At 36.9% G+C, this 15747-nt stretch overlaps 1 protein-coding gene across 1 annotated transcript in view; it reads right to left on the minus strand.

Annotated features, from left to right (window-relative positions):
- Positions 1-15747, minus strand: part of POU6F2 (POU class 6 homeobox 2) — a gene marked incomplete at its 5' end in the record, with an annotated part of 311507 nt that overhangs the window by 249356 nt on the left and 46404 nt on the right. Inside the window, one exon of the mRNA XM_084279767.1 lies at positions 3153-3324. Within this exon, the coding sequence (XP_084135893.1) occupies positions 3153-3324 (172 nt within the window). The remainder of the gene's footprint in view (positions 1-3152; positions 3325-15747) is intronic.

The following is a 15747-nucleotide window of genomic DNA, read 5'->3' on the forward strand; positions in this document are numbered from 1 at the left end:
AAAGCAAGGCAGTAAACAACAAGCAAGCACAACCCCTCTAATCATGGCTGCTCCGGTCATCACTCGCAGGTAACAACTGCACCACAGTGACAAAGTGCATCTTCCCAGACACCTGTGCACCAGTTTCAAGTAGGAGCTATTTCCAATCATCAGAAACTTATCCAGGCTCGTCCTGGTATTTCTGAGACCTACAGAGCTGCACCACTCACCTGCTTTGTCACTGACAGCAAAGCACCCGTAAGTTTATTGCATTCCTAAGTCAAAAAAAGTATTATTAATTGTACTCCTGTTCTTTCCTCTCCTGCAGCAGGGACTGTTGTTGAAGAGTGCCCTCTGCTACCAGAACAAAAAATAAACACGCACTGTTTCTATGGCATGCCGTGAAATGCCACAACAAGACAGTTTGAGAAAAAATGAGGTGGATTTTAGGAAAAGGTACAGGTGATCAATAGAGATCCTTGCAGAAATAAACCCGTCCATCCAAAGAAGCTAAGAAGAACGTGTCTAGTGAGAAAGAAAAAAAAAGCTTTGTATCTAATCATTTAACTTGGATCATCTATGTTCAAATAAGGCTGGTGAAATATTTGCTAACATCAACAAGACACTCAAATGCTGGTCATTCGCTCCAACTAAATCATTGCATGATTTCCCCAAATTTTCCAAAAAAAACATGAAAGCAGCAGCATAGAAAAACTTTGTTCTCTATGGACCCGTCTCCTCCCTTTGACTTTCTAAAATGCTCCTCCCTCTCCTGCTTAAGAGATTTTGGGCAAATTTTCACAGAGCAAATATTTAATGTTAATGTAAAAAGAAAATTATCTCTGATCACATGAAAGATGGAAGAGAAAATTGTCAATTTCTACACCATCACATTGCCGCAAGCCCACAAATAATTGAGTTTCAGAGACTGCAAAGAAAGGCCTGAAGTATGCATTCCTAACGTGCTATTCCTAACATTAAACAAAGAGAAACAGCTACAGCATAGTGTTCCATAGTTATGTATGAAAGCTTTAAACAAACAATTATTTTAAATATTTACTGCAAATCTATCTTAAGGGATACACCTGTGACAAAGGCTGATCATCTTCATTTAAAATAAATTTGCTCAGTTTGATACTCAAATGTATCAAAATAGCCATATTGTCCTTTTATGTTCTAAAAAGTTACTAAATTTAACTGACAAGGGCTGTTGCTATAAGATCTGTAGCGTGTCATAATTGTAGCAGAACCCCGATAAATGGTACACAAGTTCATACTGAGGCAGTTGAACTATCCACTTTTGTTTACTTAGGAACATCTTTCTAGCAGTACAAGAATCAAGCTAGCAAACATATTCCACTGGCAACAGTACAATATATTAATTTGGAGCGTTTTCATTAGTGCTTTTAGGGACATAAGTTTTATTTGCAGTTCAGGAGACAATATATTGTTGCTCACCATTTCCCACATGGCAACTCTAATGAAAGTATCTGTGTGTATTTCACTATCACTGTAGAGCATCCGAACGACAGTGGCTCAAAAAATATCCTGCCTTTTACTGCAAGACTTGCCTGATCTAAAAACAAACAGATGTTTCACTACTCTCTAATTAAAAGTCCAGTTGCTGATTTTTGCATATGCTTTGCTATATTAAATAGATGCAGCCTAAACATTTGAGCAAATAAGATACATAAGCACAGATGAAGATATTTATACTATTCTAGACCACTAATACCACTCTGAATTTTACACATTAAAATTATTTCCTGGATGAAATGGACTAAAATAATTATTATATGCTTTCTGAACATTCAAACTGCTAATGGAAATTATGCTTTCCATGGAAACAAAGATTACTAAGAGGGTGCTTAAAAATTGATGTGATATTCAGTAATCGTCATTACTGTAATCCAAAAATTAAATTTTAGGATTTTAAAATTATTATTATTTTCCTGTATCTGAAGTTGCTTAGTAAAACATTTTGTGCTCTATCTTTTACTAAGGGGTAAAGAACATTTTAAAATAAATTTTCACATATTCTTTTGTTTAAAAAAAAATCTTGCAGCTCCTACTGTAGCTGTAATACTGAAATGTGAACGCTGGTACAGATTTATTTACAGATTATGAAATCAAAACTTGAATCTCAGAAAATGGGCTCTCACCCTCTTTCCCTTAAAGCTGCATTCTCTTTAAACAAGATCTCTTGCCCTTCAACTTCCACCTACAGGATTCCGTAAAATAAGGAAATGCTTGCTCCATTTATATTAAGGTTTGTCTCAATTCATAAATGGAAATAATTAAAAGCAACTCCTTCAGGAAAGCAGTCCCTCTAAACCCAAAATGTCACTATGTACCATATAGTGCTGCTCAAGCTCAGACATCTATCAACATCTATCACTCAAGCACGCGCTTCAACAACTCTGCTCCCTTTTCTGATTAGAGATCAGAGTTGCTTGAGTTGGTTTACAGGGTGTCATCCGTTTGAATGACAGATGTCTGTGTTGGAGTGCCACTCTTGCTGCTTTTGTTTTGATTGTGAAAGGTTTTGCTCTTCTGTCAAAATTTAGACTATTTAAAAATAAATAAAAATTCAAAGGGTAATTTCTCTTCGCACAGGGCTTTAGAAGAACTATTTCATTTCTAACATAAATTCCATAAACATTAGCTCCATGTGCAGTACCCTTGGTAGCCTTTGTTTACTCAGTACAAAGTGCTGGGAATGTTTCAGCTTTCTTCAGCCAGCTTTATCTTTACCATATAAAAGTATAACTTTTCAATTGTATCCAGCCTTAGATAAAGCTGGTAGCATAAGAAACACATCAGCACCTAACACAACACATGTTAACAAACTACTCCAAGAAAATTATCCCCCCCTTCTGTTATTTTTACATTAGATCAGATGTTATTTTTACATGGATCAGATGGAAACATAAACTATCTGCAACTTGCATAAAATAAGTTCACTGTTGACAAAAGTTTTCAGGACTGACGCTGTCATTCTGCTAACCAGTTGCAGTGGGTGCAGAGGGCTGTATGCCTGCATGCTCCAAGCTACTCCTTCCTACTTAGAAGAAAATTGAGAGAAAGGAGGAAAAAAAAAAAAAAAGAATGGGGGGAGATTGCTCTTCCGGACAACATGGTAGCAGTGAAATGAAATACCTAGACAGACTTACCGAAGAGCTTGCTGGGAGTGTCCTCGCTGTCATTTGATTCCACAGGCGCAAGCAGGGGCTCATTCAGCTCGTTGTCTGAAGTAGCTGCCTTGTCCTCACCTCTCAACTCTGCATTCATTTCACTCCGCAGTGACAGCAAGGGCTTACTGACTTGTCCAGCTATCATTGGATCCTAGGATGGGGGAGGGGGGTGGGGGTGGGGGGGAAAAAAAAGAGTAAGGGGAAAAAAAAAGTGGCAGCTTTGGTGTACGTATACTCTCTCTTCCACTCCCTCTAACACACACATACACACACTCTCTCTCTCTCTCTCTTATCTCTGGCTGCTCCTGCTGTTATTGCTGGCTGCAGTCAAGTGAAGAGCTATTACAGATCCAATGAGTTTTCCATTACTCCCCACCCTATTAAAGCTCAACTAGCATGTGAGAGATTCAGGATGCTTTGGAGGAAAAACTTCTATGAAAGCAACATAACCAACACAGCTTTAATTGTGGGATGTGCTTTTTTGTGTGTGTATGTTTTTACACCTCTCCCTGTCCTTAACATAGCAAGGAAAGAAATTCTTGTATGCTCCAACGGCACGGAAGAGGAGCACCCTGTGAGTGCTCCACAGTGATTTAAAGAGGCATCATCAGCTGTAAAACATTAACAAAATCAAATACACAGTTTCTAGCATTGCAGTATTTCTATGAAAACACACAGCAGCAAATAGCTATTTCATTACACACATTCAAGACAGATACAGATTTCTTCTAACTATTTCTGTCTTTGGGATACTATACTCCAAAAGTCCATAAACACAAACAGACATTTTTTCTTTTGAAAATAAAAACACAGAAACCATTCTTTAAAAGATAAAATTAGGGAAGATACTTACACAAAGGGTTTGCAATTATTCTTGCATTTGGGACATTATATCCACCATAAAACATTAAACACATATTTTATATTTTTTCTTGATGATTTGGATCTGTTTTATCTTCTGCTCACTGAGGACATTTGGGGGTCAGGCATTATTTCCAAGCACACTCTATTATTCCACTTGCAAACTAATAGGAATAATATCATGACAGCATGGAAACCAGAATTTAAAAGAAAAAAACCAAACATAAAATAAACCCATATAAAAGGAAAGGAACAAGTGACCTTGTTGCGCTCTCTGGCAGCTATTTATTGCAAAGTTCATGCCTAAATGGTTCTTATGCAGAGAACAGGTGACCAGCGAGCAAGTAGGTTGGTTGGCATGTTCCCTCTGTCCCGTCCTCACATTGGTCGATGTTTGCCTATGTTTTTTTTTAATGTATTCATGTCTGAAAAGTGAATTTGATATGACACATGATAATCTATGAAAATGTTAATCAATACAAATAGTTTAAGCTGTCATCAAATGCACTTCTTTAGTCAATACTCATATTGCTGAAAACAATGTCACTGTCACCAGGGCTTAATTTGCACAGCACTTAAATATTGGACTCTGTGCATCAATGCACTCCTCTTCAAATACTGTAGGTAAACACATTTTCTCCCTATTTAAGGCTGAAGCACTCAGCACGCATTTAGCTGAGCCGAATCCTCCCTTTTGAATACCTTGATAGGTCCACTGGAGGGCAAAATTAATACTTAATTGAATCTCACAGTCATCAAAATAATCAATACTTTTTTATTATTTATTCTTTACAGTCTGTTGACTGTTTCAAACCTCTGAGGGAATGGTGGAAAGGATTCATGGCTTTGAAACACTGTCATTTAACAAGGTAATTTTCAGTGGGGCATTAGGGGTTGTGAAACATATAATAAAACAAAAATGGTGGCTTATAATAGGAAGAAAGAAAAGAATTATATTTCTGCCATCTAACAAAACAGGATAAATAAAAAAGCAAGTGCGAGAGGGAGAGGGAGAAAGGAGGGGGGAGAGGGAGAGAAAGACTGGCTTTTGAAGGGTTTTATCATATCAAGAGCAGAGCTGAGCTTTCATAATGCTGACATTTCTCATCCTGACAATCCTAAACAAGTGGAAAGGATGAGATCGCAGATATCATCTTTCATCACATTCCCCAGCTTAAGAACCAACATGACAGCTTCTCTCCCCTTTACACTGTTAATTACTAAATAAAATACTGCTCTCTGTCAGCATTAGATTATTGCAGATAGCAACCACAAACATTACTCCATTGTTTTGCTTTGCCTTTTTTTTTTTTTTTAAACCAGTGATACCTACCCTGAACTCTTCAGAAAATAAATTAGGCTTGTGTCTACATATTGTAAATATATGAAACATAATCAATTTAATCAATGTGGTCAATCCATGTTATCGTCAATCTAAATTGCTGGTGATTTATTAACATTTCATTTACTGTATTTATTAGCCAGCAACAACCAGAACATTTCTTAGATGTTTATGTGGAGGAAACAGAAGTTAATACATTTATTTTGCAGGTGCCGTAAAAAACAACTGACTTGTTTTGCCTCATATTCATATTGCATTATGGACAGTCATTTACTGAGGCAAAAATTTTGTTTGTTTGCCTCCATACACTAAATAATGTATTTTATCAGATTTTGCAGCTAAAGGTCACTGTGAACTCAAACAGGACTGTTTCAAAGACTGGACTCCTGCCCTCAGTTTCAGCTATTCAAAAACTAACATCAAGAGTGGTTCCTTAACAAATGTGCATCAGGACAAAATTTGACCCTTTTCATCAAAATGTTTTGGGGAGGGAACTAATCCTGTCCACAGAGCTAATCTGGGGGCTAGCAGCAATTTAATGGAAGATGCTGAATCACTAGGACTCTAAAGCCTCAGCTGCCAAATTCTGAAGTTGAATACACAAAAATTGGGAGGAAAAATAGTGTAGAAAATGTGACAACACTGGAAGAAACCTCAACCCTTAGATGTCAGTGAATTCCCAGCAACTTCAACAGGGCCAGGATTTTACCTGTTATATACATTAATAATTCGGCCTCATCTGGAGTACTTTGTTCATTTTTGGTTAGCCCATCTAAGATAAATCAGAAAGAGATGTGCAGTAAGAATGATAAGAGATTGAAAGGATTGGGGATGTTTACAGAAAAGAGTGAATAAGAACAAGCATGATCAAAGTATACAAAATAATAAATGGCAAGGAGAAAATGTAGATCAGGAACTACTCACCCTACCTCATCTGAGAAGAAAAGGGGCCTCAACTTTAATGGAAAAGTCATAAATCTAAAAAGAAAAGAGACTTTTCCAAACCATAAGCAGTGAAAAATCTCTGGAACTCACTGCTGCAAGGTATCACAGAGGTACACACTTCAGCAAGCATCAACATAGTCACTCACATGCCTGGGCAGACTCCTGGTAGTGAATTTAAAACAGCTTTACAAACACAGAGCCAAGGCCTACAAGAACTGAAATAAGCTGCTGCCACCTCCCTCAGATGGTACCAGAACCTGTAGTTAACCCTCAGGGTCGAGCTCTCTGTCAGGCAGCAAATGAATGACAACTTTTTCCATGAGCAGACAGATTAGTAACTGTCTACAATTTTAGTCTACATGAAGACTAAAGAAATCACATAAATGATGGGTTCAGGGAAGGTTTTTTTCCCCTTCAAAAACCAGGCATTTTTAACTTCAGTTGTCTCCAGGCCTTCAATTGCTTTTCATACTTAAGAAAGTGTCTTCTGCAATGGATTATACATGATCAAAAACTATTCTTTTTACAAAAAGCAAACCAAATTCTAATTCCAGTGCACAGCAAGCGGTCTAAACTGCAAAATCCCTTGGGAGCCAAGGGGTTGGTTCCTATATTTCCCTATGGCATAGCTAAAAAACTCTCAAGTAGTTCCTCTGCCAGCTGCAGGCCCAGCAGCCTTCTCCCCATGATCTGCCCAACTACGAAGCCCTGCCCAGAGAAGACCCAGGGCATCAGCAAGGATGCATCAAACCAAGGAGCTGCATGAGCTTCTTCAGTGGATAATCCCATCATAATGCGTTGATCTCCCTGCTCTGAATGTCTGTGGGCTTGAGACTCAGCATTTGCTTATTGGAAGGTGTTACCAGGTTCTTCCATTGACTGATAACCACACAAAAGTTTTAGCTGTTCATATACAAAATTAATAATTCCACGAATGCATACAAATCTTCAAGATGAACTTTCTGCAAAAGGTTTATATGTTTTAAAAGTAAGAGGCAAGAGGTCATAACAGGGATGTAACGCATCAGAATTTCAAATAGCATAACCACAAGAGCAAAGTTCTAGTTATGTGAGAAGTAAGGAATTACAACCCCTTTATTCAAAGTATTCCTGTATACACCGCACATCGAGTGACAAGTTCTATTGCTGATACTCATATAACTTGTCATCTATTTCTTGTCCAACTAGCACTAGTAATTCCATACCTGCCTGTTTTCTATGAGATTTCACTGACAGTTTTGTGCAGCGAGTAGTCCTCCCTGCTGTGTCTCTCCCTCAAGGGTGGTTTATACCTCCTGTAATTCAGTTGCAGTACCTGCTACACCTCTGTTCAGCTCTACCACTCCTTGATGACTTAAGCAGTTGGGCTTAATTTAACAGTAAAAAACATGTTGATTTGCAAATGCAAGTTACAGTTCTGGTTACACACCGTATTTTAAAAGCCTTTACCTGCAGCACTATCTGAAGTACAGGAGAACATTTATCACTGTGTTAAAAGCTCTTCTTCTACACTTTAAGGGTAAAAAGGTACAGTGTCTAAGCAAAATTATTTAGTAATCAAAGACACCTCTTAAAGGAAACTGTATGTTCTTGGTGTGAAATATGCCCTAGGCAGAAATCTAAAAATGGGAGAATGTACTAATTTTAATCCTTAATGTAGGACTTGGGTGATAATAGGGCTTTATAAAAGCTTCAAACACTGATTTAGTCACTGGTCTAAATTTTGTACTTACTGCACCATAAACATTGAATTTAATTACTTTCTAAAATTTTAATTAAAAGAAAAAGTAATTCCTTTGTTTTGCTTTTCACTTTTCCCTTAATTTGAAATTACTTTGTACAGACTTTATTTATCTGGCTTAGAAGTACTTTGAAATTAATTTTCTGATTTTTAAAAATATAAAAAAAATTCTGCCGTTCCTCTATGATTCTGATCTCCCACAGACTTCTATTTAGGACATACACAATGCATATGTTTGAGCAAATACTCAAAAAACTCATATATACCAATAAAGTTTACACTGTTAATACATTATTCTAATTACACCAAAAAAGTACTTAAATTCTTGCTTTTTAAAATTTTTAATCAAGACAGAGCACCATAACAACCTTGTATAAAGCTATTCTAAGACATAACAGCCTACAGGTTTTGAGTGAGGAAAACATTAGAAAGACTCTACGGCAGTGGAAGGATTGGATTTGTTTTCTATCAAACACCAGTGAAGCTTAGTACTACATTACTCTTAGGAACTAGTCCTTTCCTTCATCTTACTGCTTTTAGAGGTATTTAATTGTCTTTCCATAACTAATGCTTTCTCATGGACAACCTTTGATTCTTTCTTCTTTGAACATTGCTTTATCTGCTTTCACTAATGTGCTGATACTTCTAAACCAAACTATCCATAGTCTGGTTTATGCAAACTGCTTTGAGTCAGCCCTTTGTCCCCTGCCTGCATCAGACCATTGCTACCTGTTGGTTGTCACTTCTCTAAAAAGTTACAAAGAAAAATCTCATTTTCTTCACAGCCACCCATACTGCCATGCTTTGATGGATGTTTCTCAAACAAGACTGCTGGTATATGATCACTGATCTTCCTTCAATTACTTTGATCTTGTACTTCCATTAACTGCATTACATATATACTTATATTACCTGAATTACTTATATTTAACTTTCTAAAATTTTCAGTGTTGCCTCACCTTCCTCTTATAGCAAAAAGCTGATAGATCCCCAGCTCGTCTCACTCAATCTGAATTATCAACCAAAACAGCATCCACATATTTTCAGCTAAAATGGTGTTTAGTCTTTTCATGAAAAATCTCTGTAACAGAAGATTCTTCTCTCTTCTCAATACTAGTCTGACTTTGGATATTGCATTTTGTCCACGTTGCAGATAAAAATGAGCATTTCCCAGTTAAAAATACCATAACTACCTATCCAGTGCCTGATTATATTAATGTTACTAATAGTACTGAACTTTAACAAATTAATTTGGAAAGTTAGAGGGACAATTACTGTCCGTGGTGCATTCTTTCATTTAAATACCCTTCTCAGGTTAGGCAGTAATGCTAGGATGATCTCCATTTAGTTAATTCATTTTAAGTCCTCTGGAAATTGAAGTTGTTAGCGTTGGTTAGCATAATATCTGACAGAAGTAGGGTCTTTCAGAAACTCATGGATGTTTTAACTGTAGCTTTAGGAATCATTAACTTGAATAAATTTTTTTAAAAAACACTAAGCTATACATGTCAATGTCCCTGGAATCACTGTTTCTAGAGATTGAAATACCACATTTTCAAATAATAATTTTAAAAACCCTCACTAAACATATCTGCCCCCTAAACTTTTTTCCCCTGATGAAAACATTTCACATATTTCTTACACCTATTGAGACCAAGCTGAAAAGTTCACAAGAGAAGTCCTAGACAATTTGCTGGTCAGGTTGCTCTGCAATATCCTGACTAGAGGCTGCAGGATGGGAATACGTACGCAGCAGCTACACAGTACTAAACAGCTATGTCATTTATTTTATAATCAAGTTAGGTTTATTGCTCTATATGTACCCCAGAAGTAATGCTGTATGCTTCAGACAGGAAAGAAGGATGAAGGATGTTGGTTTCGCCATAGAAAAAGTGAGGAACAACTACATCACTGTAAGAGAGTGCTATGTCTCTGGTACAGAAAAAACATTTCTGGAACTGGCTGGAAAGGAAGGCTTCTATGCATGAATCCAGATATGTCATGTTTTTCCTGACCCACAAGACAATTAGGAATAACTAATACCCAGAGTACACACAGTAGAGAAATTTTACTTCAAACGTTGCTTTCAATTCTTGGAGTTGACATTAATTATTCTGATCCAATTATTAATCTGATTTAAAAATCACTCTACTCATCTTGTTGCAAACCATTTAATCTTTAGAATTTTCTACCACATACAGGGCAAATCTATATAAAACTTTCCTATGTTAATTAGGATAACAAGAGTTGTAATTCTCACCTTGTCCCAATTATAATAATTCCCCATTTAAATGACATTCTGGTTTACTGGAAAGGAGCTTGTTCATCTGTGAACACGTAACAGAATTTGGTATGCATACAGAGATTAAGAGCCACAGAAACTACTACAATGGTCCTCAAGCTACCTGATAGATACCAGCACACAGCCACCAGGAGACATAACAGGTCTTGAGAGAAGCAAGAGAAAGCAACCTTCTTCCAGCCACACAAAAGCCGACCCAGTTTTTGAGTAACCAGAAGATCAGGCCCTACAGATCATGACAGGACAGAGGTGGAACAGGCAGAGACATTTTGACTGGTGCCAACATGGTTCAATAAGCCTTCAAGAGCCTTTCCAACCTAAATGATTCTATAAGATCATTGAATCAAGATACTTCCTATTCTTCTGCCATATGGTCTCCAAAAAGGAGGAGATGACACAGGACAGCAATTAAATCTGGAATTAGAAGATAGTTCTTATCAGGATTAAAAGTTTGACACATTTTCTTCATAGGAGTAGTGGATAATTCCCACTATTCTGTCAGTTTTATTATGCAGAGAGATATGTCAAACATAAGAAACCATCCAGAAAATTATAAGCCTGCAAGAATACTTGCATACTGTGGGGCCAGCTTACCAGAAGATTTGAAAAAAATTCCATTATGAAGAGGAAGACATTGTCTTCCATACAAAAAAATCCCCAAAACAAACCTCTAGGTAAGTATTAATCATTCTTAGGAAAAAAATATACCATCCTACCCTAATGTAATAAACACAGATTGTATCTGTCTAAAGAATCTTTGCTATGAAAAAAACCTTCTAATTCACCCTGAAAATTATTTCACATTGGGGTGTTTCAGTCTCTGACCACCTGAAGGAGACACTGACCACCTGAAGGAGACACGATCCCATTTACCAAATTATTGCACTGTCTTCATGAATGCTCATGAGTCTGCCATTTTCATAACTTTTTTTCTTTCCTACTTGTCAATTTCTGTTTTGAATGGGGCTTAAGCACAAGACTTCTCTTTCCAGATGATCTTAGTGCATAAGTTAGAAGATCCTTCTAGAACCTACAGCATCCCCTTATCAACATTATCCTGCTCTTCATGAGGAAGGGCAGGCCATAAGTGGCCTCTTTGGAACTAAGAAATGTGATAAAATACTCCACTGGATATTCTAATTTAGTCTTTCTTGAAAGTTTGCTCATTAGGATTTTTACTACAAAAACAAAACCTTGATTTTACATAATATGTCAGGGTTTGCAAGTTGTAAAACAAAGAAGCAATTAACTCGTATTTTTGAAAATCAGAGCATGGGTTAAACAGTAACCTAGCTCAGCAGTCAATTCAGGTACCTGCATTTGGTACCTCAATTGACTAGAAAATTCTGAATTGATTTGGTACCTGAATTGATCTAGGAAAATCCAAATCAAAATCTGACCATAGCTCACTATGGACTTAGCCAAGTAACACCTTCAAAAGAAAATTTATTGAAACAGGGACATATCAACTGTAGTGTAATGAAGCAACCTTTCCTACTGAAATTTTTCTTGCTGAAGATTTTTAAAGTAGTTCTAATTCCAGTTTCATCCAACTCTTGGTTTGATTGCCACTTTTAAAAATAGTTACAATCTATGATACAATACACAGTCACAATCTAGACCAGCTTAGAAATTGGGTGAAACTTTTGAAATTGTTTATAAGTAAGAGTATATTTAAACAAAAACATACCAGGCAATTCAGGATTTCACCAGAACATCTGTCAAAAATTGCTGGAGATCTTCATTTCAGTATCAAATTTTTCTTTGTCAGCTTGAAACAAGTGAGAAAGTTTGCCTTTAGGAAAGCTTCTTTCTAAACGAGACTGAAAGCTTCCAAAATCTGAACCCAAACATAGGACAGTGCAGCCTTGGTTTTATATGTCATGTGATACGATGGTGGGCAGTGCTTATGGTGTTCTTCATGGTGCTTGCCTTAACATAGCATACTTAAATTCTAGTAACAAGTACTCTCACAGCATATCTACTGATACCAACACCTTCTAGGGGTGGAGCCCCAGATTTCCTTTTATCCACTCCATACATAGAATAAAATAGCAATAGTGCCCATTTAGCGAAGAAACTGAAAGCTTTGTCTGAACCGAGCCTTACTCAAGGCTTAAGCGTTGTTTTCCTTTGCAGATACTAGAAGATGCACTGCCATGAAACATTCAGCTCCCACATTACGAGTAAGAATCCTGTGTAGTTTTCCTGTGGTTCTCCTATGTTGACCTCATTTGACAGCAAAACCTGCTGTTATAACTGCTAAACACACCTAATAATGCCACAAATACTGCAGATCAATAATGTTATGCTTTTTATATTTTCCAAGCCTTTCCCATTGATAAATGAGTGCAATTTTTTGTAATCATTACAGAGAATCTTCAGGGTTACTTTTCTTCATACCAGGTCTTCATCAACACCTGGGTATCACACCTTTCTTTTCACATTGTAGAACACAACATATTAATTTCTGATTAAGTATACTCCAAATTCAACATGCCTTTAGCTATCAGTGTGTCACACCTCTAATGGAATTATGATAAGTACTTGGTTTTCTTTATTAACTCGAAGCCCAAAGGGTGCTTCACCTTTCATTGAATCATAGAATCATACAGTTGTAGGGGTTGGAAGGGACCTCGAGAGATCATCGGGTCCAACCCCCCTGCCAAAGCAGCTCCCTAGGACAATGGCTGTCAATGGCTTTAGACTGCCAGAAACTGCAACTATACTTACACACTCACAATGTTTCATTCATTATTCTAGGGTAGGATATGTCACAAACACCACACAGAGTAACAATATTATTCGTTGGACATATAGGAGGATCACTTCAGTGCAGCATAACAGCAGCTTATCTATTTAATGTCTTACAACAGGAAAACAGTATAACATCATTTTAGCAGCAATTACAGTAACTGGATTATCAATAATCAATAGATGAAGCATTTCTCAGATCTATTAGTATTTTCCTACATGGACAATTCTATTCTTTATTAGATACTTTTTGGTTCGGGTCTATGATTTTGGTTGGGGTTGTTTTAGGGGGGTGGTTGTGTTTTGTTTGGTTTTTTTTTTTTTTTTTTTTACAAAATAGTTGCCTTGCAATGATTTGCAGTTGGCTCCCTATTGTTTCTTAGGGAAACTCCTTCAAACAAACATTTTTAAGGTAGCAAAACCTGATCAGAGTGTAAAAGAAAATATAAAACTCCAGCAACACTTTTTTGCTTGTGCCTGTTATTTGCAGACTAGCCAGGATTGCCCAGCTCCTCAGTTCCACGTTTAAAGAGTAACTGTCACTGTGCTCCTTAGAGAGCACAGTCACAAGTGGTGTTGATTCCCTTCTAATTCAACAGCAGAAATATCTTGCTATTGTTTATCACATATACATAATATATGTGCATACACATATATGTGTGTGTATATCACAGATATTAAGAAAGTCTTCATCAGTTCTGATTCTGAATTGCTGCCATGTATCTCAACAGGGACAAACCCCTACTCAATTCTCTGCATGAAAAATAACTGAGATGTATGCAAAGGCCCCAATTGTCTTGTCACTGAAATCAATAACAAAACTGTAATAGGTAATTCCAAATGTATTTTAATTGTTTCAAATAAGTACAGGTCAACATAAAAAAGAATCTTCTAATATTATTGGTCTCAAATTAATTTTCAACCTGCTACAAAATTATTTTTTCAAAGCAATTAATAAACACAGTTTATTATTTTTTTCCAAACAATTAACATTATTCAGAGACATGACAGAATTTGCAGATTCTCTTGCAATATGTAGGATTACACAGAATATGCATAACACATGCACAAGTATGCATTCCATTACAAAAAGTGTTTGGAAATGATAGCATACCAAAAATTAATAAAAGAATAGTCACTAGTAACTTCAGAGTGATAAAATTACAAAAATTAAAACAATAAAATGCAAAATATAAGAGTTTTGATCACAGCCCCATTGTTTGATCGTTCTAAGTTACTTTCCTGCATCATTCTGAATGGAAGTTAGTTTTGTGGTTTTGGTGAAAATATACATGAATGTATATATATAAATCTTTGCTTTTTACTTTTAAGAAAAAGTTCCTTCCTATGCCCATATTTATCATTAGTTTTTTGAGCCAAGAATTTAGCATTTATGGTTTGTATATGCAAAGGCAAAGACCCACTTGGGTTTCCTCTTAAACTTGAATAGATCAGTAGAGCTGTGAATGTACCAGCATTCAAACCACCTTCCCCCTTCCCATTAGTCCTCTTTTAATGAAAAGCAACCTTTTGTTTGTGGGAGAGAAAGTTTGCCACCAGGTGGTTACAATAGGCAGGCTGGCACCTTGGAAGCTGTCCTGGTGTCCTGGCTCAGATGAAGTTAATTTTCTTTCTAGTAGCTGGTACAGTGTGGCATTTTGAATTTAGAATAATGTTGATAACAGACTGATGGGTTTAGTTGTTGCTTGGTACTTATAGTGCCTACTCTAAGTCAAGGACTTTTCAGCTTCCCACACCCTGCCAGGGAGAGAAGCTAAGAGACCACAGCCCGGTCAGCTGACCCAGCCTGGCCAAAGGGTATCCCTCATGGTATCACGCTCCAGATATAACTGGGGAAGCACGCTGGGAGGTAGGATTGATGCTCAGGAACAGACTGGACAATGTGTTTTTTTTCTCCACGTGTGATGAGCAGTTGCATTTATGCATCACTTGGTTTTTGCATATTATTATCTTCCTTTGTTATCCTATTAATCTGTCTTTATCTCAAGCTGGTGGGGGTGGGGAGAGGTGAGCAGGCAGCCATGTGGTGGTTAGCTGCCAGCTCAGTCTAAACACCAGCAACGGCTTAGTTTTGCCACTGAACCTCTATGTTTTGCTGGCCAAGTCACCTAATCTCTACAGTCCATTTAAACACAGAAAAGAGTAGGGCAAAGGTGTTCTGACTTTCAGGCATCCCTGTGAAAATGAGCAAAGTAACCTATCCTGTCCTTACAGAGCCTCTACTGAACTCTTTCTTGATTTATGCTTTTCTAGAGCTTAATAATTTTATTTTTTTCTGTCCCACAGAATCACAAGGTTGGAAAACACCTCTGAGATCACTGAGTTCATATGTAACAAAGTTTCATAAAACACTACTGTCCTCAAACAGTACTTATTCAATGGTAATGATATTTACTGCTAGGACACTTTCTATTGTATTTAAGTGGCCCATTCTTAATTTTATCCTATTACTGCCATTTATTAAATAATCAAGCTATGCATACTTAACCAATTTAATCCTTACATCAACAATAGTCCCTCTCTCCCAATTTAAAAAAAAAAAAAAAAAGATAAAAAAGAGGAGGATGGATCAAGTAACATGAAAAGAACACAGAGCTGCTGCAGATCT

This window comes from Gallinula chloropus (assembly GCF_964237585.1).
Source record: "Gallinula chloropus genome assembly, chromosome: 2".
Lineage (NCBI taxonomy): Eukaryota > Metazoa > Chordata > Aves > Gruiformes > Rallidae > Gallinula > Gallinula chloropus.